Source organism: Euleptes europaea, chromosome 2 (genome assembly GCF_029931775.1).
Source record: "Euleptes europaea isolate rEulEur1 chromosome 2, rEulEur1.hap1, whole genome shotgun sequence".
Taxonomy (NCBI): Eukaryota; Metazoa; Chordata; class Lepidosauria; order Squamata; family Sphaerodactylidae; genus Euleptes; species Euleptes europaea.
The window spans coordinates 50,156,848-50,183,736 of record NC_079313.1 but is presented as its reverse complement, the minus strand read 5'-3'; the positions used below and the strand labels follow the sequence as shown (position 1 = coordinate 50,183,736).

The 26,889-nt window shown below is 43.6% G+C and overlaps 1 protein-coding gene across 2 annotated transcripts in view; it reads left to right on the top strand.

The window, feature by feature from the left end:
* The window catches only part of PKN2 (protein kinase N2), an 82,089-nt gene that overhangs the window by 24,585 nt on the left and 30,615 nt on the right, over positions 1 to 26,889 (top strand). For both annotated transcript variants that reach the window (XM_056845631.1, XM_056845629.1), the window contains exon 2: positions 3,368 to 3,668. In XM_056845631.1, coding sequence (XP_056701609.1) covers positions 3,368 to 3,668 — 301 coding nt within the window. The remainder of the gene's footprint in view (positions 1 to 3,367; positions 3,669 to 26,889) is intronic.

Here is a 26,889-nt window from a genome sequence, read left to right as displayed (position 1 = left end):
AGGAGCAACAGGAGCTCCAGGAGGTAAGGGTGGAGCAGGCACATTAGCGGGTGGTTGTACGGGTACCGCCTGACCCGGTATCGGAACGGGCTGTCTCTGAGCTATCAGGGTTTGTTGTAATTGCCTGTTCTCGTGAAGCATAAGTTCCATTACTTCTTGGAGTTGATCCACACGGTCGGAGAGCTCCCGATTCTGGGCTCGTAAAAGATGAACCTCCTCACTTGGGCCCCCAGTAAGATGAGGCTTACTGGTTCGGAAGCTCGTGGCCCATTGAGAGCTATCCCCATATAAATCCTCGTCTTCAGACTCATCTGAGTCTCGACGTCGGTCAGCCAAACGGCGTGCGCGTTGGGTCGTACGCGACGGGACAAACGCCGGGGAAAAGGTGAGACCTGATAGTCCCAGTACATAGTCCTTGGGGCGCGTGTCCACGTTCGCCTGATTCCTTGCTGCAGCCGCCCTGGCTGCTTCCGCCGCCTCTCTCTCTCTTGCGACCCTAGCCGCTTCGGCGGCTTGCTGATCCGCAAGAACTTTGGCGTTCTCAAGTCTTAGGGCAGCCTCTGCCGTAATGCGCGGCAAAAGTTCTGTCTCGAGGAGCAAGAGTATGGGGTCAGGTTCCCCGCCCAGCAGAGGTTGTACTCGAACCGCCAGTGCGGATGCCTCGGCTCCAAACGTCGGGGTCAAAACTTGAGCCAAGGTGGCTACCGGGGTGTCCTTTGTACATTCCACAAGGAGAAGAGCGGTGCTAATAGCGACTCGCTTGGCCTCAGCCTGGCAGCTGGCCGCATCCGGGATCAGGGAAAAACCCTCCGGTGGGGCTCCCGCCATGGTAGAAAGAGTTTGTCGAGAAATAAGATTATCCAGAAGTCCAGTTAATATTTGTAAATCCTCAGTCGCCAATCGGGCATCGTCCAGTAATTGATCCAAGTCCTGAAGATCTAAACGAGCATCAGTATCCTCCGATGTTAACATCCAGAGACGTCCTGTAAGAGATTGCCACTGCGCGTGTACCAGTCCCCTCAAGCGGCAAACCTCTCGGTTCGTCCGGAAAAGTTCAGCAATTAAGTCCTGTAACAGAGTAGGGTCCTCTGAGAAGGGCTCCAGGGTAGTAGATCACCTGGAGAGCTGCACAGCTCCCATCCAAGTGGCAGGCGAACCCCCCTGGGCTCCAGCCTGGCTAGGAGAACGGTGAAGATGTGAGATAGCTGTCATAATGTCAGCCCTTGGCCCACAGAACCAGAAATCACCACAAAGTCGTATAGAGTCCAAACAGGTGGATTTTACTGATCAAATAGGCATACAGTGCAAACGAATAAAATGACAGCTATGAAAGGCTCACTAGCTGGGAGATATTATAAGGCAGGAAAGGCGGGAGATTACACGCAGGAATACAGTTTCCCAGGAGCTGAGTTCCCAGGCTTAGGCTTAGGCATGCGACCTTGGGGGGCAGACAATACAGCACAGAGACAGAGGCAATAACGAAACCGAGATAGCAGCCTGACAAATATATAGTCAGAAAGGGGTTGGGTTGAGATGAATCATTGTCCTGCAAAAAGTATCAAAGGTAATGTGCTAATCATTGTCCTTTAAGTATCAAGATAATGTGCTAATGAGGGTGTGGTATGTTAATATGGAACCATTGTATCCTGAAGTGATCTGTTAATGTGTGAAATCCAAAGCTAATCTGCATGGCTATTGTTGACTGTAGTCTTTGTTAGTCTGGAGGTTTTCAGGACAGGAAGCCAAGTCTTATTCATTCTTAAACTCTTCTTTTCTGTTAAAGTTGTGCTGATGTTTATGAATTTCAGTGGCTTCTCTGTGCAATCTGACAAAATAGTTGGTAGAATTGTCCAGTCTTTCAGTGTCTTGGAATAAGACCCTGTGTCCTGTTTGTGTCAGTCCATGTTCAGCCAGCAGTGGCCAAGTCTGGTTGGCCAAGTCTGCAGTATCTTTCATGTTCTTTTATCCTTGTTTGTATGCTGCGTTTTGTGGTCCCGATGTAAACTTGCAGCTGTGGCTCAAGAAAGCTCATACCCTGCCAGAAAATATTTTTGTTAGTCTTTAAGGTGCTACTGGACTCTTGCTCTTTTCTACTACTGCAGACAGACTAACACAGCTACCCACTGTGAATTATCTTCTGTTTAACAGTTAGATTATTGTGTTTATGATGCTCCTTGAGCACTGAGAGAAAATATATTATTAAATGCACAATTTCTGTAAATATCTTTATAGAAGCTATGACAGCATTCATCTAAAGCAGGGGTGTCGAACTAATTTATTAGCAGGGCTGGATATGACATAAGGATCACTTGGTCGGGCCAGGCCTCACCAGCCCAGATCGGGACTGGAAGGGGTGGCTGGCTCGCGTGCCGGATAAGAGCTCTCAAGGGGCCGGATCTGGCCCATGGGCCTTATGTTTGACGCCCCCGATCTAAAGGCTTAATACCATTGATTGTGTGTGTGTGCGTGTGCGTAAAGTGCCATCAAGTTGCAGCTGATTTATGGTGACCCCATAGGGTTTTCATGTGATTAAGCATAGGTAGTTTGCCATTGCCTTCCTCTGCAAAGTCTTCCTCGGTGGTCTTACATCCAAGTACTGCCATCCAAGTACTGACCCAGCTTAGCTTCCGAAATCTGACAAGATCAGGCTATACTATACCATTCTACATCCCCACCGTTGATAATAGTGGGCTAAAACATCAATATGCTTCAAGTGTAGTCTACATATGCATTCAGAGGGCAAATCAGAATCTGAAGCAAGTCAAAAGAAAGTGAAGTTGTGTCCCTGTGGAAATATCAGGGACACATCTGTCATTCTAGAATTAGTGTTGTTGTTTTTAAATAACAACAGCAGGGTTGTAACTTAGGTGTACATGTGTGAGGTATTCTGGCTGAAATGCCTTTAACAATTCTTCAGTGTTAACAAGAATTGATAATTTAAGATGATAATCTGGGTCAGAGTTTTAAATATCCCTGATCATATATTCTGGTCTAAATTCATGTTAACATTCAGTGAATTAAATGGTACATTTCTGTACATGGTATGCAGAAATGTCACTAACAAGGATGTATTTAACATCGTCATCTAGACCCACTTTTTAGCCAAGTCAAAGCTATCAGAGCAAAGTCTGTATGTGGCAAATCCAATGGAATTTAAATCTCTCACTGTTTTAAAAATAGGCATAGCAAAGGCGTCACCAACTTAAACCTGTTACTTGTTAGCGTTAATCAATACGTAAAGCTCTTCACCTAATCCATTACAATGCAGACAAATGGTTAGTAAAAGGGGACTCACAATGTGTATTAGTTTTAGTTTGAGCAAAATCTCATTTAATTTTTTACTCTGTTTTTTCTCCCCTTACCATAGGTAGATGTGCGAAATATCCTTGTCTCTGACAGCGTGAGCATTGGACAAAAATTGGACTATTCAGACATCATGGTACAGCAGAAGTTGGATGAAGTAAAGGACCAAATTAAACGGGAAATAAGGAAGGAACTTAAAATCAAGGAAGGAGCAGAAAACCTTAGGAAAGTCACTACCGATAAAAAAAACTTGGCTTATGTGGACGACATTTTGAAAAAATCAAATAAGAAACTAGAAGAATTACATCATAAGCTACAGGAATTAAATGCACATATTGTTGTAACAGAACCTGAAGAAGTTGCAGGTACAGTACATCAAGCTAATTGATGTTTTTGGGGTTTTCTTGTTAAATTCAAAGTACTGTGGGTGGAGTTCTACTTGAAGAATGGAATTTGACTGCTTTTCCATGCACCTAACCCCCTAATGCTTTCCCCAGGAATCAGGGACTCCTATTAACAACATTAGGTACATTGTGGAGATCTGCAGCAGGAGGGGCAATAAATAGAAATCTCTCCCCCTGACTGCATGGTCCTTGGAACAGTGGAAAATAATTTTGGATCCAACCCATAGTATTTAGGCCATCCTTAACAATCCTGCAGTGTTTAATTTTCTGAAAGTATAATTCAGAGGCATTTTATCTTGTGTCTAAATAACTATTTTAGAATTCTTATACTTCTGTCTGTAGTGAGCATTTCTATTTTCTAATACGTGGAAAAACAACATTAGGAAATTCAGGTGGTCTGTTTATTCACATCTGTATTACTTCTGTGGTTTAGTTTTTAAGATGTTGCAGTGTAACGTGGAAATAAATTTATTTGTGTCCACAGATCATGGAAAATATGCTTAGTTCTTCCATTGCATTAACACAAGGGAGGCAAGTAATAGAAATTCCTCTTGCTGTGTTGTGTCATTGTAATCTTCTTCATCATGCAACCAATTATGTGGTGTGTTAGTGACCCAAATGGCATGTAGGCAAGTGCATCCTCATTCTAGCCCACCTACTCTTTCCTATGTCTCACAATAGTAGCTCTTCCTCCTTTGGAAGATGATGAAAGAGATACCTGGATTGGATTTAAAAGATTATCTCTCAGTTCCTAGTGATTTTTCATGGAAAGAAAACCTTAATTCTGTTGTGCAGTCCTTTGCACAAAAGGGCAGAAAATGGGAGGTCTGCTGTAATGTGGATTATAAATATAGCTGCATTTCTGATGAAATGTAATGAAAATGGAATTCTGCTACTCTGCTGAGATATATCCTGTTTTCCTCTTAAAGGGTTGCTAATGATTGTGAGGAAAATGAAGTAGAGATCAGCTAGGAATAGAGTAGCTCAGACGCGTGGAGTCTTAGCAAGGAACAATACAATTTTGCATAGACTGAAAATGTTCCGTTTTGTATCATCCCTGTTTTGTGGTAAAGTAGCATCAATCCATTCTGTTGTGCCTTCATATTGGTGCAGGCCACTTTAACACAACAGTAGAAAGGTAAAGGTTAAGGTAGTCCCCTGTGCAAGCTGACCCATGGGGTGACATCACATCCTGATGTTTACTAGGCAGACTATGTTTACAAAGTGGCTTGTCATTGCCTTCTCCAGTCATCTACTCGTTACCCCCAGAAAGCTGGGTACTCATTTTACTGACCTCGGAAGGATTGGAAGGCTGTGTCAACCTTGAGCCAGCTACCTGATACTGACTTCTGTCGGGATTGAACTCTGGTCATGAGCAGAGCTTTTGACTGCAGTACTGCAGTTTACCACTCTGCACCACAGGGCTCATATAACAACGGTACAACACAATAAATTATGATACTGCTTTTTAATCCTCAAACAGTTGGCACCTACATTTGAGGCTTATTTAGAAAACAGAGGAGATCGTGCAGCAAATACACAGTGTGTGTGTAAAGTGCCGTCAATTCGCAGCTGATTTACGGCAACCCAGTAGGGTTTTCATGGCAAGAGACTAACAGAGGTGGTTTGCCATTGCCTTCCTCTGCATAATGACCCTGGTATTCCTTGGTGGTCTCCCATTGAAGCACTAACCGGGACCAACCCTGCTTATCAGACTAGCCTGGGCCATCCAGGTGAGGGCAATAGTGACTAGATTACAGATATCTGTGTACAAGTACCACTGTTAATAGTAATTTAAGTTGTGTTAGTGTTTTGGGTATTGTACTGCTACTAGTACAGTGAAATAAGACATAATATCTTGTTTTTAAAATGGAATTTTGTGAATAGCTTGACTTCATGAAACTGCAAGAGACGTTCTGAAAGCAGAACAGGGCTTTTGTCTTCCACATCTTGGTTGCAGCTTCTGAAAAGCTGTTTCTCAGCCCCCTGGATTGGTATGAAGTACTGCAGCAGGAAAGGGGACTTGGTGGAAATTGCCTGTTAGTTCAGGCAGAACTGTTGCTAGCTTGCATAAGTGCAAATTTGGAGCTCTCCTAAAGCAAGTGGTGTCTGAATTATTGTGAAATGCTGATAAAGCGCAGCCAGCACAATAGTTACAACAGTGCAAAGAAAAGTTTGTATAAATGTTGCCTGCCATTCAGGGTATCTGAAAGGAATCCTAAATGTTGCACAGCTTGAACCGTGAATGATTTCTTCTCGCTCTGAGGGAGAGGACGTCTTCAAAGTGGGTTATTCCTTTCACTTGCTCGGGTGGCAGGAACAAAACTTCAACATCCTGTATCTCTAAAGGAATAACCCCTCCTCCTCAGTTCTGTTCCTGCCTCGTGAAGGGAGAGCAGAGCCTTGCAGCCTGTGCTGCAGCTAGCTTATAGATTTTGCCTTATCTCACCTTTTCTTACTTATTCTTGCTCCCTTCCTCTTCTGTCTGTCCTCCCAGCCTACCCTGTGACTGTGCACCCCCAATTTTCTTTTTTCTTCTCCTTTTTGGGGGAAACTGTGTCTTTCCCGCCAAAACAAATTGGTGGACAGAACCTCTGAGACAGACAAAGAAAAAAATGAGTTCTTTGCTCCCAACCGAGTTCAGTAGATCCACCCTCCAACAACCACCATCATGGCCGCACAGTGGAAAAGAAGGCAGAGGAGCCCTCAGTGGCAAAGAAGAAGGGCGCAGGACAATCTACCAGGAAAGGTCCCAAGAGACGCGGCCAGCTTGAAAGAGCCCATAAGGCAGCAGAGTCTGCCATTTTGGATCGCGCAGCTTCCGCGGGCCACAAGGGTCGGGATCCCTCCCCCCAGGCCGAGTCCTTTTCCGGATCATTGCAGGCGGCTGGTAAAGTAGCCCTTTCTTCTGTTTCCCAACCCAAGAGCAATTTACAGTTCTTGTGCTCTGAATTAGCGGAGCTGGTGTGTGGGGCTTTTCTAGAGGGCCTGCAATCTTTGCAGCTGCTTCTCTGGCCCCGTTGGTTAGACATGCCCAGGGGTATTCCCCCATGTCTCCTACTTATGATGACCAGTCTGCTCCTACCCATGATTGCCAGGCTGCCAGTCGGCCACCAGAGGGCAGCCTTCAGGGGTCTGAACCACACAGCCGCTGGCCTACTAAGGTAGCCAGGAAGGCCGTTCCCCCAAGCCCAGATCCTCAGTCCCCAAGCAGCCTTTCCCCTCAATCCTCGGCTGAGGAAGATCGAGAGGAGGGAGAGTTCTCATCCGAAGAGGATGAATCCAGAGTGGAGGAGAGATAGACCAGGCTTTTTAACACAGATGATTTTCAGTCTCTCTTAGCCAGGGCCTTAGCAGCACTAGACTTGAATGAGGACTCAGAGGAGGCCCAGTCTAAGAGACCCAGACTCAGAGGCACCAAGGATTTCTTTCATAGACATTCCAATCCCACTCTAACTGTGCCCTTTTTTGGTTACTTTGAAACCTGCTCAAGGCAGAATGGGAGAAGCCTATGTCTAATAGGCAAATCCCAGCCATTACAAAAAAGTTCTACAACATGGCTCCCCACCTTACAGAACTGCTCCAGGTCCCCCTAGTGGGCACTCCCAATTGCTGCCCTACAATCTTCGGATCTCATCTCAGAAGACAGCTTAGGCAGTATTAGAGACACCCTATATAGGAAAACAGATTTTGCCATCAAAAAGGTACACAAGGCCTTCATCCTTTCAGTCAGCGCCTCCACTACTTCGGCGCTCATCTCCAGGGCAGCAATATTGTGGGCCCGCAAGCCCAGCAAGCTTACTCTTCCTGAAAATAAGAGAGCTACTGAGGGAGTCAATTGGTTATTAAAAGCTGTAACCTTCCTAGCTGACTCCACCTTGGACATGTTGTCCTTCGCCTTCAGGGCCATATCAGCAGCCCTCGGCTGTTAGACGCGCCCTCTGGTTTAGGGCTTGGCAGGTGCATTCCCACTCCAAGACTGTCCTCATGGGTTACCCCTACCAGGGTGGCAAACTAATCAGGGACAAATTAGAGCCCCTTCAAGTAGAAACCAAAGATAAGAAAAAGGCCATATCCAGGCACCTTTGCAAGGACAACAGAGCCTCTTACCAGTAGTCCTTTCGTTCCTTTCATTCCCTACCCAGATTCAGGCCTGACCAAAGGAGGACTCAGTGGTTCTCCTGTAGAGCTTCCTTCCACAGGGGTGGCCACTTTGCCAGAAACCCTTGTTTCTCCAGCTTCCAATCAGAGCACTCTGACAAGAACCAATTCCAGTCTAAGCAACGACACCAGAGTCCCAAAAAGGGTGGGCAGACTCAAGTACTTTCTGCACCGATGGGAAGCCGCTCTTCCAGACGCCTGGGTGCTCAGCATCATCCAAAACGGTTACCTGCTGGAATTCAACTCCATCCCTGCAGATCGCTTCCTGAGGTCTCCAAGGTCCCTGAACAAGGAGAAACACAGGAGAACGCTATCAGCCGACTACTGGACATAGAGGCCATCGAACCGGTTCCTCCTTCTGATCACTCCTCTGGCGTGTATTCAATCTTTTTTTGCAGTGCCAAAGAGAAACAGTGACTGGTGCGCCATCCTCGGCCTCAAGTGAGTCAATAGGCACCTAACGACCAAGTGTTTCCGGATGGAAACCCTATGCTCTGTCTCCAAGGTGCCCCATCCAAATGCCTTCCTCACTTCCATAGACTTCACCGAGGCCTACCTTCACATTCCGATTCATCCCAATCACAGGAGGTTCCTCCATTTTGCATAGGAGGACTCCCATTTCCAATTCCGGGCCATGCTCTTTGGCCTCGCCTTGGTACCCAAGGTCTTCATGAAGATCCTGGTCTCCCTAGCCAGATACGGCTGTATCTGGACAACATCCTGATTTGTGCCTCCACATGTAACCAGAGCATTCTCCATGCCGCCTTCGTCCTGCAGATGCTACAGGACCGTGGTTTCCTAGTGAATAAAGCAAAGAGTAACGTCCACCCCTCCCAAGTGCTCCATCATCTAGGAGTAGTATTCAACACCTCCGACAATACCCTATCTCCGTGTTGGCGAACCTATGGCACGGGTGCCACTTCCGGCACGCGTAGCCCTTTCTGCCGGCACGCACGGTTCCTCCAAGCCGCTGGCCTTTCCGGCTCTGCCCCACCCCGGATGGGGGAGGCTGTAGCCCAGGGGTGGGGAACCTCCGACATCATTGGCAGTGGCCCCCGGACTCTCCCACAGAAGCTGCCGCCATTGCCGCCGCTGGAGCGTGCGCGGCCAGCCAGGCGGGTGGGAGAGCGGGGAACAAAAGCTGAGCGCTCACACTCGGCATGGCCGGCGGCTTCTCCGGCGCCCTCTGGGCCTGTGCGGGCGGAGGGGCATGGCTGGTCGGTGGGTGCGAAGGAGGCGCCCTCTGCCCCACCCTGCTCGCCTCTCACAAGCCTGCCGCCGCGCCCCACCGAGTGGCAAATCCAAGGCAAAACCTCCCATGTATAAATGGCCTCTTTCTTTTTCTGTCTCCCTCTGTCCTTTTCTTTCTCTCCCTTGCTCCATTTCTTTCTCCCTTTCTCTCTCTTTTTCTTTCTTTCTCTCCCTCCCTTCCTTCCCTTTCCCCCTCCCTTCCCTTCTTTCCTTCCTTCCTTCCTTCTTTCCCTCCAGCGGCTTCTCCGGCACCCTCTGGGTCTGTGCGGGCGGAGGGGCGTGCAGTCCTATTCCACCTTTGAAGTGCCCACAAGCTATCCTCCAAACACCTTTCCATTTGTCTTGATATGTAGAGAGAAAACACTAAGGAACTAGTTGCCAATCTCCAGGTACTAGCTGGAGATCTGCTATTACAGGTGATCTCCAACCAATAGAGATCAATTCCCCTGGAAAAAATTGCCACTTTGGCAATTGGACTCTATGGCACTGAAGTCCTTCCCCAAACCCCGCCCTCCTCAGGCGCCACCCCAAAAACCTCCCACTAATGGCGAAGAGGAACTTGGCAACCCTAGCCTCTCCCTCTGGGCCCCCTCTGGGGGTGGTATTCAGGTTACATTGCCGCATTGGCACTCGGCGATAAATAAGTGGGGTTTTGGTTGCAGTTTGGGCACTCGGTCTCTAAAAGGTTCGCCATCACTGCCCTATCTCTTCCTCGGGACAAGGTACACAGACTGTCCTCCCTGGCCACCAGGGTCCGTACTCAAAAGTCTGCTCATCTTACGATGTTCGCAAGCCTCCAGGGGCCCATGATTGCATACATTACAGCAGTCCCCTGGGCAAGGTTCCACCCCAGGCCTCTGCAGTGGCTCCTTCACCCTCACCAACTTGACATCCTGGCCATCAGAGAGAGATCCAGCTCCCCCTCTTGGTCAAGAGTAGCCTTTCCTGGTGGGCCAACTGCTCCTACCTGTCCAAGGGCCTCCAATACATAGTCGACTCCCCAATCCAGTTGTTTACGGATGCCAGCCTCGTTGGCTGGAGAGCAAGCCTTCTAGATCTCCCAGCCCAGGGGTTGTGGTTGGCTCTGGAGTGGCACTCAACATCAATGCCCTTGAGATCAAAGCCATCATGCAGGCCCTGTCAGCATTCAGCCACTCCCTGAGAGGGAAGCATGTCCTTATCAGAATGGACAATGTGTCAGCAAGGCACACATCAACAAGCATCACCTTTGCCCTTAGGGTGTTGGAACTAGGCGCCCTGTTGGCCAGAAAGAGTTGTGCGTGTTTCACAAGGACACGGTCATCTTACCAAAAGTGAGCGCTCGCTTCCACAGAGAGCAGGAGCTACATTTCCCCTCTTTCTGCCCGTGACCTACTCATCCTAGGGAAAAGGAATGGCACAAGCTCGCTGTCATGAGAGCCATCTTCATTTCCTACAGAGGACCGAGACCATCCAGAAATCCAACTCGCTTTTCATTACTCATGACAGCTCCCAGTAAGGGAAAGGCTACACCATTCTCCTCTGCATCCAGCAAGCCTACAAGGCAAGCAATCTTCCAGTTCCTCTGCGTATCATGGGCCCCTCTACCAGGAGCGTGGCTACATCTGCAGCCTTTAACCAGTGTGCATCGATAGAGGAAATTTGCAAGGCGGCAACTTGGTCTTCTATCTCTACGTTCGTATGCCACTACATTCATACGCCATTACAAGCTCAACGCCCATTCATCCGTTGACACAGCCTTCGGCTGCGGGTCCTGCAGAGCATCCTGGAGAACTAATCACTCCTGCCCAGTTCGGGGACTTAGCTCTTTTAGGTCCCACTTTGAAAATGCCCTCTCCCTCAGAGCAAGAATGAGCCTTGGACTGCTCACCATGAAGGCTCCTTCTGCTCTGAGGTGATGGCATCTTGCCCACCTGGATTCTACAAATTAAAAAAAGAGAGAGAGGGAGATCAAAGAACAGAGTAGAAGGCACAAAGAACAGTGAGACATATAGAAAGTCCAAGACCTTCCACGGCCACACTTCAGGCTTTCTTTCCTTTTCTCCTCCACACCTCTCGGTGCTCCATGTTTGTCCATGTTTTACGTTCTTACTACTGTTACAGTTATAGGTTCCTAAAAGTTATAGTTGTTTGTACCAGTTCTATTTTTTCCACTCTGTAAGTTTAGAACTGAGGGGGAGGGGGTATTCCTTCAGAGAGACAGGAGGTTGAAGTTTTGTTCCTGCCTCTCGAGCAAGTGAAAGGAATAACCCACTTTGAAGATGGCCTCATCACCTCAGAGCAGAAGGAGCCTTCACAGTGAGTAGTCCAAGACTCACTGAAATGAAAGTTCATTCTATTAAAAGGCACAGTAGCACTTCTGGTAGCTAAGGCTAAGTTTGTTTTTCTAAACCTAGCTGAGGAATTGCTGCTTTTTCTCTTTGTTAGTTAAGGTCAATCGTCCAGCTAAATACATGCGGCTAAATACAATTAAATAATTATAAATAAGATTAAGTAATTAGCAAAGGGTATTTTGCAGGTAATTGAAAAGCATTGTATTATGCTTTCCTGCCATCTGGGAACCAAATTCAGAAACTAACCTAGCTGTTCCTTTTGAATATATTGAAAAGATAATGCACTCATTTATAACAAGGTGTGCAGGCTAGTAATCACTCATGTTGGGTGTGGGATAGTTGAATGCCCAAGAGCTTCTCTGAATGAGTCCCTGACATAATTAAGATAGTCATGTCAATTCTGGCCCCTGCGCCTGAGTTTTGTACCTTAAAAGCCTTCTTGAATGGCTTCTTACGTTTCTAGTGCAGTATGGTACCATCAAACAACAAGTTCAACTCTTGCCATACAAATGAGTAGCAATGAAGCTATTCATGTGGTGTGAGATTCTTGCAGACAGGCACCTGCACATACACAAAACTCATGAAAGCTCATGCCCTGCCAAATATATTGTTGGTATTCAAGGTGCTACTGGACTCTTGCTCTTTTATACTTACACCTGTCTGATGACCCAGATCCAAATTATCTGGAAACAGATTTGCTGTACACTTCCTGATACAAACATAGCAAAGTTCCTGAATGTGTTCTTGGAGGGTATATGTTAATTTAATTTAACCAATAACTTGATTGCTTTACACATTCTCATTCAAAGGTCGTTATATTCCCAAAACACAATGTTGTTATATAGTTTTAGAAAGAAACTGATTGTGATTTTCTTTGATGAAAGCTTTACTCTGTGTTTATATCTATCCAGTATGTGAAAGTAAACATGAGTCCAGTGGCACCTTGGATTCCTGTTTAATTTTGCTGTAACACTCCTAACCCTTTAGAATTACGATCTAGGCATGTGGAAGCTTGGTGAACATAATAGATCAAAAATTGTATTGGAATGGAAATCTTATTAATGACCAGTAAACTTCTTAAAAAATTACTGGACCCCGTACTCTTATAAAGAAATTGGATAGTTTATTGACACACCTTATAGACGGTATTACATTTCTGGTGTATAAAATGTATGATTAGTTCTGTTTCAGTGACTCAAAAGTAGTCTCTAAGGTGATAATGCTAACAAAAATATGTGTGTTTTTAATTAGAACTTCAGTATGTACATATGCTTGCCTAGCTAGCTGGCTAACATTGATCCATAGATTCCTCTTAATTAACAGTTACATAAAATGATGCAGTAAACGTGCTATCTCAGTACTCCTAACATAAGTGAATGGCTTAAGCCATTTAAAAATTAAGCCACTTTAAAAATTACAGCAAATACTTGCTTATATGAGACAAATACTAGATATCAGTAAGAACCCATAGTAAGCATTCAACAGATAAAGAGAGTACACTGAATCAAGTGAAATAGATGTAGGTGACGTTTTTTATCTGAGATCTTTTCCAGATCTTGGTAAGATCTCTCATTAGAGACGTACTAAAAATTTTGTTTTAATTTCATTTTGTAGGTTCAGAAAGGGCATGATTATCATTTTAGCAAAATTTAGCAAAAATTTGGGAATATGGATATCATTTCAGGGATATCATTTCAGAAATATTGAAATCATTTCAGGAATAACATTTCAGAAATATTGGGTATCAACAAGAGTAGACTTTGAATGCTGGGTCTACTGCCTCTTAGGAGTAGCATCTGAAGCAATTCTGCTATTCCCACTCTGAGGGAAGGGCATTTTATAGCTTGGGTTATTCTTGTCCATTGCTAGGGTAAACAGGACTAAACTTCCTGTCTCCCTTGTGCAAATAGCCTGAAGTTCCCAGTTTCCTTTCTGCCTTGCTGGGGAATGCACACACACAGCAGAGCTCTGCTGTAGCTTCAACTTAGTTTAGGGAAATTCTATCTTTCTCACCTTTCCTTTCCTAATCCTGTTATTTCTATCCTCCTTTTTTTTAAAAAATCCTCCTTTTAAAAAAAAATCCTCCTTTTTTCCTCCCTTTTCTTCTCCCTCCTTTCTTCTCCATCCTTCTGAGGCCACTGCCCCAGGCAAGATGGCAACCACTGCAGTCGGAGCCCACAGAGAGGACGACCTTCTCTCGGAGGGGGACTATGACCCAGCCTTATGTCCCCAGGGAAAGCAGGACGACGAAGAGCCCTCCATCAGCTGCTCCAGTGGTCTCTTGGAGCGGCCAGAGCCAGGCAATGCAAAATGCACCATGCCAAAAAAGAAGGGAGCCCTGAAAAGGCATCGCTCCAGTGTGCCTAGTAAAAGTGCAAAAAAACTGCAGGGCCCCAAGCACAGCTTGGGAGCCCCTGCAGCAGCACCCCTTGGCCTTCCCTCCTACCATCGGCCAGAGGAAGAGCCAGCGAGAAGCCTTCAGATGGTAACGTACCTCCTCCACCAGGCATAGCAGCAGAAGGGAGACTGATTACTTATGAGGAGGTGGCAGCCATGATTAACTCAGCCCTCACTGCTCAAAGACAGGCCCCCTAACCTCTTCCCTCGAATCCACTTGTAATGAGTCCTGCCTCATACCGTGGCAGCTCTCCTTCCCACTCCCACCTTGGTAGGGAGCCTTGTTGCAGCTACAGGGATGTGGCTAAGCCATGGCCTACCAAAGCGGCCATGAAGTCTATTTATGTGCAGTCCCATACCCTCATGGACAACTGTGCCTCCCTTGGCTCCATCTCAGAGGAAGGGGACAGGGAGGAAGGAGAGTACATTTCTGATATTGGAGAATTCCCTGCAAGGAGAACAATCAGTCTAGTCTGTTCTCGCTCTGAGGAGAGGGCATCTTGAAAGCTTGGGTGATTCTCGGCCGTTGCTGGGGGGGGGGGCAGGAACTAAATGTTTGCACTTCCTGTTTCCTGATGTGAATCTCGTGCAGCTTCCAGTTTTCCTCCTGCCTTGCTGGGGAGAGCACCGTAGCAGCTTAGCTGCTGCTAAATTAATTAGAGATCTAGCTTATTTTTCCTAATCTAAACTTCTCTACTTTAATCTAAATCCTTATACTTGAGTCTTAATTTTTCTACCTATCTTAGCTTTCTCTGATCTGTCTTTTCTTCTCCGGAGGAAGACGATCCTCAAAATGGCCGCTGCATCAACTCCTAAGGGAGAGGACACAGGCTTCCTCTCTGATGGGGACCATGACTCAGCTCTGCACCCTCATGGGAACTATCACCCAGGCGAGCTTTCGGATAGCCGTTCCAGCGATCTAAAGAAGCTGGATTGGGAGGAGTTGAGTGGAAAAAAGCCCCAAAAGCCACAGCTATCAGTGCCCGGCAAAAAAGGCGAGAAAAGAAAACAGCTGGTCAAAAAATCAATTGCTGCAGTCCCTGATGGCTCCCGCACCGCTCAGCTGACCAAAGGAGAGTGTTCCTCTGCAGATCCTGCCAAAAGGTCTTTAGAGGAGAAGGTTTCTCTGGATTGAAAAAACTGAGTAAAAAGCTGCTTACTTATGAGGAGGTTGCAGCCATGATTAACAAAGCTATGCAGGAGCAGTTCCTAGCTATACAAGCCCTGCAATTCTCTAGGCCACCTCCAGATGGTTCCACCTCCCAGGCTCACTCCCCCTTACAATCCCAGGCCTCTCTAGATCCTTTCTCTGAGGAACCTTTCTGCAGCCATATGCTTCAGGGGAGACCATGGCCCACTAAAGCAGCAATGAAATCTACTTTTCCTGCTTCAGATAATTATTGTGCCTCTCTTGACCAGGAGTCTAAAGAGGAAGAAAGGGAAGAGGGGGGATTCATCTCTGATGAAGAGACTCCTACTGTAGAGGGACAGAAACCAAGGCTGTTTTCCTCTAATGTGTTTCAGTCCCTGCTAGCCAAAGCTCTTTTTGCCCTGGATCTGTCAGACGAACCTGACCCGCCTAGTGATCCTAAACCTAAGTCTGGTAGAAAAGGAAAGAAGGAGTTTTTCTTTCAATACAATTCCCAGAATTTAAAGGTTCCCCTCCCAGAACACTTTGAGAGGGTTATTAGAGCTGAATGGGACAATCCCACCTCTGATAGACAGTTCTCAGCAAGTACCAGAAAAATGTATGAGATGGCACCCTATGCTATGGAGCTGCTAAAGCTGCTGGTAGTAGATGCCCCAGTGGCAGCCCTACAGTCCAATGAACTGGTTGCGGAGGATGGAGTAGGCTCCATTCGCGAACAACTAGACAAGAAGGCAGAGTTTCAGTTATGTAAAGTACATTCAGGCCAATGCTATGGCTGCTATCATGGCCAGAGCCTCTGTAGTATGGGCTAGAAAATTGGTTCAGTTAATTCCAAACCCAGATAAGAGGGTGGCAGACGGTCTGATGAGTATTTTAAAAGCATCTTCCTTTTTTAGCTGATGCTTGTCTAGATGAATTAACCTTTTCAGCTCGTTCTGCAGCTGCTAACACCATCATCTGGAGAGCTCTATGGCTAAGGTCCTGGCAGGCAAGCTTTCAATCCAAATCTGTTCTGTTAGCTTACCCCTACCAAGGAGATAAACTTTTCAGGGAAAGGCTGGACCGTGTGCTGACTGAGTCTAAGGACAAGAAGAGAGTTATGCCCAGAAACAACAGAAGTGACAACAGTTACTCCCAGTCCTTCCACTCCTTTCAATCCTTACATACGCTGCCAAGATTTCGATCAGACCAGAAATGATGCACTTGGAACTCAAGGGGATCCTTTCATTGTTTCGGACGCAGCGATAGAAATACTTAACAATTCCTCCGCAATGATAAACAGGATAAGTCCAACAAGACCCCCAAAACAATGATGCCAGGTCCCTGATGGTGGGAGGACCACTTCAGTTCTTCCCTCAGCGGCTTTGCTCTCAAGCCGATGCTTGGGCTCTCCAAGTAGTTCAACAAGGCTACCTGATAGAATTTTCTCACATACCACAAGATCATTTTGTGCCATCCCCGAGATCCTATCAACAGGACAAGCATGCGAGAACATTGGATGCCATAAACCACCAACTCCAAATGAGAGCAATAGAACTGGTTCCTGCCCCGGAAACATCCAAAGGCATCTATTCCATATTCTTCACGGTTCCCAAGAGGTAAGGGGACTGGAGAGCCATCCTGGATCTAAAGTATATAAATCGGCATATCCCACCAAAATGATTCAGGATGGAGACTCTTTGCTCCATTGTGGGGGTGCTTCGACCAGACATGTTCATGACGTCCATTGATCTCACAGAAGCTTACCTGCACATTCTGATACACCCCTCTCATTGCAGGTTCCTGCGCTTTGTGTACATAGACGCCCATTATCAATTCAAAGCCCTTCCATTCGGGTTGACGTCTGCCCCCAGGGTTTTTCCAAAGACCTTAATCACCATTGTGGCAACGGGGAGGGCCGTGGCTCAGTGGAAGAGAATCTGCTTGGCATGGAGAAGGTCCCAGGTTCAATCTCCGGCATCTCCAGTTCAAGGGACTAGGCAGGTAGGTGATGTGAAAGATCCCTGCCTGGGTCCCTGGAGAGCCGCTGCTGAATAGACAGTATTGACTATGATGGACCAACTGGTCTGGTTCAGTATAAGGCAGCTTCATGTGTTCATGTGTTCAATTTTAAGAAAGGAAGGGATCAAAGTGCACCCCTACTCGGACGACAACCTCGTCTGCGCTCCATCAGAACAGTCATCTAGGGTTCACACCTCCCGAAATCCTGAATATTGCAGAGCCTTTATGCTTCTTCGGCGTAATGCTCTCCTTCAACGTTCATAGATGGCATATATAATAAATGACCATTAGAAGCACGTAGATACATAAGCAAATAGGATTCTCTTGAAACCACCGAACATGTGCTATTTGAGTGTAAATTATACGATCATATCCACACAGGTTCATTGATTCCATTATTAGTGGACTGCCCCAGATCTCTGAGAAAACAACTTCTAGCGCTCCTCGTATCGGATACAATATTTAACTTATCTGCTAGCATGGCCAGATTTGCTTGGCTAGCAATGAAAATAAGGCAGAGATCACTTAAGACTATACAATAGCCAAAAAAATAGAGAATGTGTATTGTGCGTACTATATATATCTATATACTTAACGTATGTTTATTTTTTAGAGATTTATTCTAGCAATCTTTTGCTATTATTATGCATTCCAATTTTGCTTGATATTATGTGATACTAATTAGCTATGTACCTCTGCATTTTCCCATTTTAAGCATTTATATTTTAATTGTATTTTGTACTTGTTTTACCCTATATTATTCAGTTATGTAAATTCACTTTGTTTGATGGTCTATGACTGCAAATAAAATGACTACCACCTCCCGAGTCATCAGGGTGCTCAAGGAACATGGCTACCTAATAAACAGCCAGCCACTCCAGCCTTCGTGCCACTCCAGCGCCTTCAGCACCTGGGTGTTATCATAGATTCCATCATCAACTCCCTCTTCCTTCCAGAAGACAAGGCACAAAAGCATTCCAACTTAGCCAAGGCCACAGCCAAAGCAACAAAGGTCAAGATCATGGCCATGGCTCATCTTCAGGGCCTAATGATCTCATGCCTAGCAGCTGTTCCCTGGGCTCAATTTCATGCCAGACCTCTTCAATAGTTGCTACATCCCGACTTCCGGTGGTGCTGCTGGGGAGAGCACTCCATTTCCCCAGGCTGTCCTGGGAGAAATCCAAGTTTGCGTTACTTCTGGGGTACATAGATACCCCAATCCGACCCTTGCAAGTGGGTTGGAAAGCAGGAACTCCCTGCAGCCCGCAAACGCGGTTTGACCTCCTAGGTACTCTGAGGGGGCTTTTTTAAGCCCCTCGGAGTCCTGGACGCCGGTCCTGCGAGGGCACTAGGGAAAGACATCGCCAAAACGCAACTTAGGCATCAAGCTCCACCCTCCACCACCTTAATACCAACATAAGGACTACATAAAGAAAAGAACCTCACCTCTTGACACCCAAGTGAGTACAAAAGAACTCTTCGTCTACCTACTGGAAACTTGAACAGACGGGGGGCTGATAAGAATATTTCTGGGACCCCCACTCCTCCTTAATCCGAACTGAAAAAGTTTGATCTGAGTTAGCCATCGGGATTAGCGACAGGAGCCTTATCAGTCCGATCAGCCTAAACCATAATAAAGAGTCGGAAGGATACCTTTGACAAGAATTATCACCAATGGGTCCAAGGGAAGGGGAGGGTGATTTTTCTTCCTGATTTTCCGGCGAAAAGAATATCCTGCCACGTTTGCAGTAAGGGAATGCCTGGAACGGAAGACCCTCTATAACACCCTCTCTATCATCGGAACTAAAACAACAGGAAGTAGTCGTAGGACTGATTACGCGTCGCACTCGAGTTACTCTGAAATCATTCCTGAAGGAACAACCATCGAGAAGAGGCGGTAGAAGGTCCACGGCACTAGCAACTTCCTGTATACTTCCTGATCAGCCCGACCTAGAGCGACCGAAAAAACTCACTGGTATTTCAAAACTTTAAAACGCAATTTTAGAGCTAATTTCGACTCTTTTCAACCCAAAAAAATTATAAGGCTGATGTTTGAATCATTATCTTTTAATTAGTACTTTAAAGGCCCTGTCTGTGGACATGTATTTTACCAGCTTCTTTTGAATGTAAATGTCGGGAACTCGACCCCGCTCTGGCTCACTACACAGCCCTGCCTATGCTAAACTAAGGGAATCACTACAAACCTCAACCATGGGAAAAAAATTACAGGACATGCTAACTAAACAAACAGAGGCAACAAATAAACAGTTTGAACAGATGTCTACACAGATGGCACAGTTGACTTCTATGATGACAAATCTTGGTCAAGCATCCCAAGCTATTAATCAGAAGTTGGATGTGGTTACAGGAGACTTGAAAAAAGTAAAAACTCAAATGACTGTCATGAAGACAGATATGCAAGCGATGGATGCATCAATTAAGAAAGTGATGGATGAGCATAAGGATACAAAGAAAAAATTAACAAGTCAAGAAAAACAGATTGAAACAATACAAACTGACCAGATGGCAGCAAAAAATCAAATGGCAATGATGGAGATGAGAGTGAGAGAGACTAACCTTCGTATACGCAACTTTCCAGACATGATGGGAGACAATAAAGAAACTGCACTACCAAATTTGGCCTACTTATTTCAGATAGATGAACAAGAATTAAAACAAGCCATTAACAGAGTATACAGGATACCATTACCTGCTAGAATGAGGAGATCTAAGCCAAGAGATTTGATGATAGTGTTTTATGACACTAGAGTTAAAGATAAGATTATGAAGATTCACTATGAAAATCCAGTGTCAGCAGGAGATTCCCCTCTCATATTACTGAAGGATATTCCAAGGCATCTACTTTCACAGAGGAACAACTACAAAGATTTTGTGTCTACATTGAAAGCTAATGGTATCAAATACCGTTGGATCATGCCACAAGGTTTGGCTTTTACCTACAAGGAAGTGAAAACGACAATTCTATCTCAAGCTGATGTGGGGAAATTTCTGAGAAAGTATAAAATGGACCTTAAAGAACTATCTGGGGAGAAGGAGGAAGAAGAAAAGGAAGAAGAAGAGGCACAAGGTGCAGAAGGAGGTACCAAATTATAGACTTGTTACTCTGTTAAAAATACTACATTATGGCAAAAGCAATTTCTTGGAATGTAAATGGACTGAATGAGAAAACTAAAAGGGCTAGAATTTTCAAATATCTACAGAAATATAAATACTCCCTAATTTGTCTACAAGAGACTCACATAGCTTCAAAGCATAAAAAATATTTGGAGAAACAGATGCTTGGACAAGCATTTATTACCTCAGCTAAAACTAAAACAAAGGGAGTGGTAATTTATGCCCACCCCAGTCTTTGTCCAGAACTATTATACAAAGATAATGAAGGAAGAATTGTAATTATTAGAACTAAAATATTGGGACAAAGGACAATAGTGGTTGGAATTTATGCACCTAATGAAGGGAAAAAATCCTTCTATGAAAATCTACATGATTTGATAGCCCAACACGCAAAAGATCAAATCTTATTGATGGGCGATTTCAAAGGAGTTATTCTCCCATCATTGGACAAAAAATCAAAAGCAAAAGACATCAATGACGGATGCTTACCTAAAACTTTCTTTACTATGGCTTCAGAATTAGAACTACAAGACATTTGGAGAACAATGAATACAACTGCTAAAGAATACACTTTTTATTCAGCGAGACACGATTCACACTCCAGAATCGATATGATATGGGCCAGTAAATCAATTTTCACTCAGTTACGTAAAATCCATATTTTACCCAGAACTTTTTCTGATCATAATCCTGTTACTTTTGATTGGAACAATAAACAAGCATTTAGATGGCGAATGAATGATAAACTTCTAAAAGACAACAAGATACATAAGGAATTACAGGTTTTAATGAAAGACTTTTTTGAAATTAATCTTAATGGGGAAACTTCTTTAAATACAGTTTGGGATTCATTCAAAGCTGTTCTGAGAGGCTTTATGATACAGAAACATTCGGCTTGGAAGAAGACTCAATTACAATTTACAAACAATTTACTTTGGAATTTACAAAATTTGGAACAGAAATTGGTAACGGTAACACAGGAAGAGGAGAAAAGAGAAATTCAAATAAAGATTTCTGCATCTAAACATCAATTAAATTTGGTAATAATGGAGGAAATGAATAAAAACTTGAAACTTGCTAAACAAAAGTATTTTGAATATGCAAATAAACCAGGAAAACTTTTAGCAACACAATTGAAGGACGCATTCCAAAAAAAGGTTATAACAAAAATCCAAACTGTTAAAGGACCAGTCTATTCAACTTCAGAAATTCAGAAAGAATTTGTTTCATTTTATTCTAAGTTATATCAGAAAGAAAATATTCCAAAACAGAAAATAGAAAAATTTCTAAACTCAATACAGATGAAAGCTTTGTCAATGACCCAGAGAGAATGTATTGAAGCTCCAGTAACAAGGGAAGAAATACAAGAAGCAATACTGAGACAAAAAACGGATAAAACACCTGGACCAGATGGAATTACTGCACTATTTTACAGAACATTTAGTGACAATTTAGTTGGATTTTTTGGCTTACTTTACAATGCAATTTTGGATGAGGGAACATCCCCGGAGACTTGGTCACATGCATTTATATCATTGATACCTAAAGAAGGAAGAGATCCAGAAAAAACATCCAATTATAGACCTATATCGCTGTTAAATGTGGATTACAAAATTTTTGCTTCAGTTTTGGCATGTAGGATAAAACAATTCATTAAGGATCTTATACACGAAGACCAAGCAGGTTTCATACCAGGAAGGCAAATAAAAGACAATGTGAGAATTTTACTAGACTCACTGGAATATTATGACCAGAATATCCAACAAACTGCGGCTTTTGTATTTTTGGATGCAGAAAAAGCCTTTGATATGGTCTCCTGGAACTTTTTGAAACGGATTTTGGATAAATTGAATTTTGGAGATCGTTTTCAGAAAGGTATATCGGCTATTTATACCTCCCAACAGGCTAAAATTTTGGTTAATGAATCAATGTCAGATAATTGCCAAATCATGAAAGGGACCAGACAGGGATGTCCCTTGTCTCCACTTTTATTTTTGTTGGTGTTGGAACCGCTATGTGTGAAACTAAGAAGTATGGAGGACATCCGCAGGTTAAGAATTAAAAAACATGAATTTAAGTTGAGAGCATTCGCGGATGACCTACTGTTAATTTTGGAGAACCCAACACAGTCAATGAATATACTTCGGGAGACTTTGGACGATTTTGGGAAAATATCAGGCTTTAAAGTGAATCAAGAAAAAACAAAGATAATATTTAAAAATCTACCGGAAACACAGCAACAGGAATTTATATCATATACTGGTTGGGAGAAAGCCAACAAAGTTAAATACCTGGGAATTTGGATTACTGCAAAGAATAAAGATTTGATAACCAACAATTACCTCAAGTTATGGGGTAAGATTAAAACTGATATGATTATATGGTCAAATAAAAAATTGTCACTAATGGGACGTATTTCAACGATTCAAATGAATGTCTTACCAAGGATGCTCTTCTTATTCCAAAATTTGCCAATAATATCACACACTAAATATTTTGATACTTGGAGGAAAGACATTTCAAACTTCATCTGGCAAGGGAAAAAACCAAGGACTGCTTATAAATATTTGGTGGATCTAAAAACTAGAGGAGGTTTAGCACTGCCTAATTTTCAACTCTACGCTGAAGCGGTAGCTTTAGTATGGCTAAAAGACTGGATGAATTTGTCAAATATACGTTTGCTAGACTTGGAAGGTTATAATAACTTAAGTGGATGGCATGGCTATTTGTGGTATGATAAAATTAAGTTACAAGCAACATTTCGTAATCATACAATCAGGTCCTCTTTATTTCGTATCTGGATGAGATATAAACACATCTTGGAACCAGAAACACCGATGTGGATATCGCCTCAAGAAATGCTAACATTGCGCCCACTTAGACCAGACACATTTATTACTTATCAAGATTTAATTAATTGGGACGGAAAGAAATGCTCACTAAAAGACTTTAAACTTCTTAAGGATGATTTACAATGGCTCCAATACTACCAAATTAAATCAGTTTTTGTACAAGATGCTAAAAAAGGTTTTTCTAAAGAAAAATCTTCTTTTCAAAGGATTTTACTAGATAATAATACAAAACTGATTTCTAAAATGTATAATCTCCTTTTAACAATATATTGTGAGCAGGATACGATTAAACCAACTATGATCGATTGGGCTCAAAATGTGGGACATGATATTGCTTTAAATAAATGGGAACGACTATGGTCCAAAGATTTAAAAGGAATAAAAGCACAGTCAGTGCGAGAAAACATTTATAAAATAATGTATAGATGGTATTTAACACCTAAGAAAATTGCAAAGATTTATAAAACAATGTCCCCTATCTGTTGGAAATGTAACAAAGAAACTGGTTCCTTTTATCACATGTGGTGGACCTGTGACAAAGCTAAAGACTTTTGGGACATGATCTATAATGAATTGAGACTAATACTACAAAAGAATATACCCAAAACACCAGAAATGATGTTATTGAGTATGATTCCAGACGACTTATCAACACAAAGAACCTTTTTGATTTATGCCACAACAGCTGCGAGACTGCTTTATGCAGCGAAATGGAAAGGGTTAGAAATTCCTGAGAAAAAAGACTGGATTGTTAAAATGTTTGAAGTGGCAGAAATGGCAAAACTCACAGCTATTCTAAATGAAGAAAATGACGTTCGGTTTCTGGGGGAATGGGGGGCGTGGATGCATTATTGTGAATATGAGTTAAAATTGGGAAGAATGGAAGAATATTTTCTAATCTGATCCAGAGGATTATTTTTGGTCTTTTTTATAATGAATAAGCATAATTATATTTACTAACAGATTATGGTTTTTTTTTTATATATGGTATTGATAGTTTATTAAGATTAGATTAACTACGACGGGATGAACTTTTTATTAAGAGGAAGATAGAGGTGAAGGGGAAGTCAAAAATTTCCCATTTCTTTTTTTTTCCTTTATTATATGTTATGGAATTATAACAACTTTAGGTTAGAATTGAAACTTTATATTGTCATAGATGTTGTTTAATGCAATGGAAAATTTCTAGTATAAAACCCAATAAAATTTATATAAAAAAAAAATAGTTGCTACATCCCCATCAGTTTCTTATCACTCACAAAATAACAAACCTATCAAGATGACTACCAAGGTCAGAAAAAGCCTGGCTTGGTGGTCCGAAAAAGAAAACCTTACCAGAGGACAGCCCTATTTACGCGACAACCCTATTTAGGTCTTTACCGATTCCTCAACCAAGAGGAAGAGGAAGTCAGCAGGTCCTATGTCTCCCTCTCTTCCTCAACTTCTAAAAGCATCTACCTTACAAAAAAAAATCTCTGCTATTTCCACAGTTTTTCCTGTATTGGACAGATTTCCTCTGGCAAAAAACCCTCAGGTCCAGGCCTTCCTCAAGGGAGTCGCTCAATCCAAAAACCCTCTTTCTAATGGCCATAACTTCTGCCCAGAGAGTTTCTGAACCAGGAGCACTTTCCATCAGCCAAGGGACTATGTGTCTTCCATGAGGACAAAGTGGAACTGCGCCCAGACCCCGCCTTTACTCCCAAGATAAATTCTTCTTTCCATAGAGCTCAAGAACTATATCTTCCTTCCACATCCTTTGCATCCTAGAGAAAAGGATCTGCACAGAGCCTTACGCATCTACATCTGTAGAACAGTTTCCATCAGGCAAACAGAATCCTTATTCATAACCATCTCCGCTCCTAGTAAAGGTTGCAAAACATCCCAGCAGATGATCAGCGCCAGTATTCGCCAGTGCATCATAGAAGCGTACAGAGCTAGTGGTCTGCCTATTCCAGCCGGCATCATTGCCCACTCTATCTGTAGCACGGCCACTTCAGCAGCTTTCAAAAACCAAGTTTCTGTTGATGAGATCTGTAAGGCCGCCACTTGGTCTTCCGTATCCACCTTAATCAGACATTACTAAGTAAACACCTATGCATCAGCAGATGCCAAGTTTGGGTGATGGGTTCTGGAGCAGGTGGTGATGGACAATGAAGACTAATTCCTACTCTTCTAGCATGGCTCTTGGACATCCCAAGCTTTCAAGATTCCCTCTACTCACAGCAGGATCGGAACCTTAAACATTTACCGAGAAAATTCCTTCTGCTCTGGGGTAGGTGGGCAGGTAGAATCAGATTCAGATATTTGTGCCAGTTTCAATAGTTTACTTATTTAAGGTTCGTAGAGGGTTTTTTTTTTTTTTGGGGGGGTTATCCTATCTCTTGTTAGCTTGTCTATAGTAAAACTGAAAGCTGCAGGAGATTCACATCAGGAGACAGGAAGTGCAAACATTTTCAAGATGCCCATCTACCCCAGAGCAGAAGGAACCTTCTCAGTAAGTGTTCAAGGTTTCATTTTCTCCTCTAGCAATGGACAGGAATTACTCAAGCTACAAGATGCCCTTCTACCTCAGAGCGGAAAGGAACCTCTCGGTAAGTAAACAGGGTTCCATTCCACATATTTCGGGGGAACTGAATTTCAGGAATCCCAAAATATTGGGAGTGTTTAGGGTATTAATGAAATGAGGCATTTCCAGCACTGTTTCAGATCAGAAATATCAGAAAGCATGCATACCCCTTTCTCTTGCTTTAATTGCCCAAGAAATATTTTCTGTTTGTCAGTTTGGGTCCTTAAAAGAAGAGGGTGATTAACATGTTACATTTTTGATGTGGGAAATACCCCATGCAAGCCACCACATCTTCATGTGTACTCGAGTTTATATTAGAGCAGCCATCCTCCAGGTGGGACCTGGAAATCTCCTGGAATTATAACTTCTGGCAAGATGGCTGATCTGATCGCAACTTCTCTCAAGAGCTCTTGAGAGAACCAGGAGGCGCATTGGAAACGAGTCACTTTCAGTGACCCGACCACGTTCCTAAAAGGTGGAACGTGGAGCAGGCAATTCCTGCTGCTGACCAGTGCGGTTTGACTCCCAAACTCTCCCCCGGGAACTAAACCCGGGGCGAGGGGTTGGATGCTGTCCTGCTCAGCTGAGGGAGGACCATCGCTGCGAGCGCCTCTAATGGAATCGGGACCAGATCTCCTCTACCTAATACCAGCTATTGAAATATTTTAATCATCAGAAACCCCAACATCCGAGACCTGTAAGTGCCAAGAACTTCTTTTGTTTGCTTTTTTTTAAAAAAAAGAGAGAGAGACGGAGGAGTTTTTTTAAACTAGCTGTACACCCGCACACACCCCTCCCCAAGACCATGAGATAACTTGATAATAAACAAGAAAAATCACCAACCGGACTGAGGATTATAAATCTTTCTTGCGGGTAGACATAACAACTAAGGATTTGAGTGACATTGCACGCAGCAACTGAAGACTCAGAAGGGGGAGGGAAGAAGTTTTATTTCCGATTTGAAATACTTTCGCTTTTGAGCCTTCCTGCCACGTTTCATTGTGGGAACAAGGAGACTCAGTGAGAAATACCGGATGTCCCTACAGACCCAACTAGAAGACTCTTGAAACTCAATGGTGGGCGTTACATCAATACTGCCCGCCTATGCAACTAATTCTACAGGGAACCATGGATTACAAAAGAGTGGAGGAACTTTTGATGCAGCAAACTAAAACACGTAAGCAAATTCAACATCAAACACAGCATATGACTCAACTACTCGACCAGAAACTTGACAATCTTATGAATGAGATTAAGTCAATTAAAGAACAAGTGAAGGTATTAAAAATAGACATGAATAAGATGGAACTTACTATAACAAAAGTGGAGGAGGAAC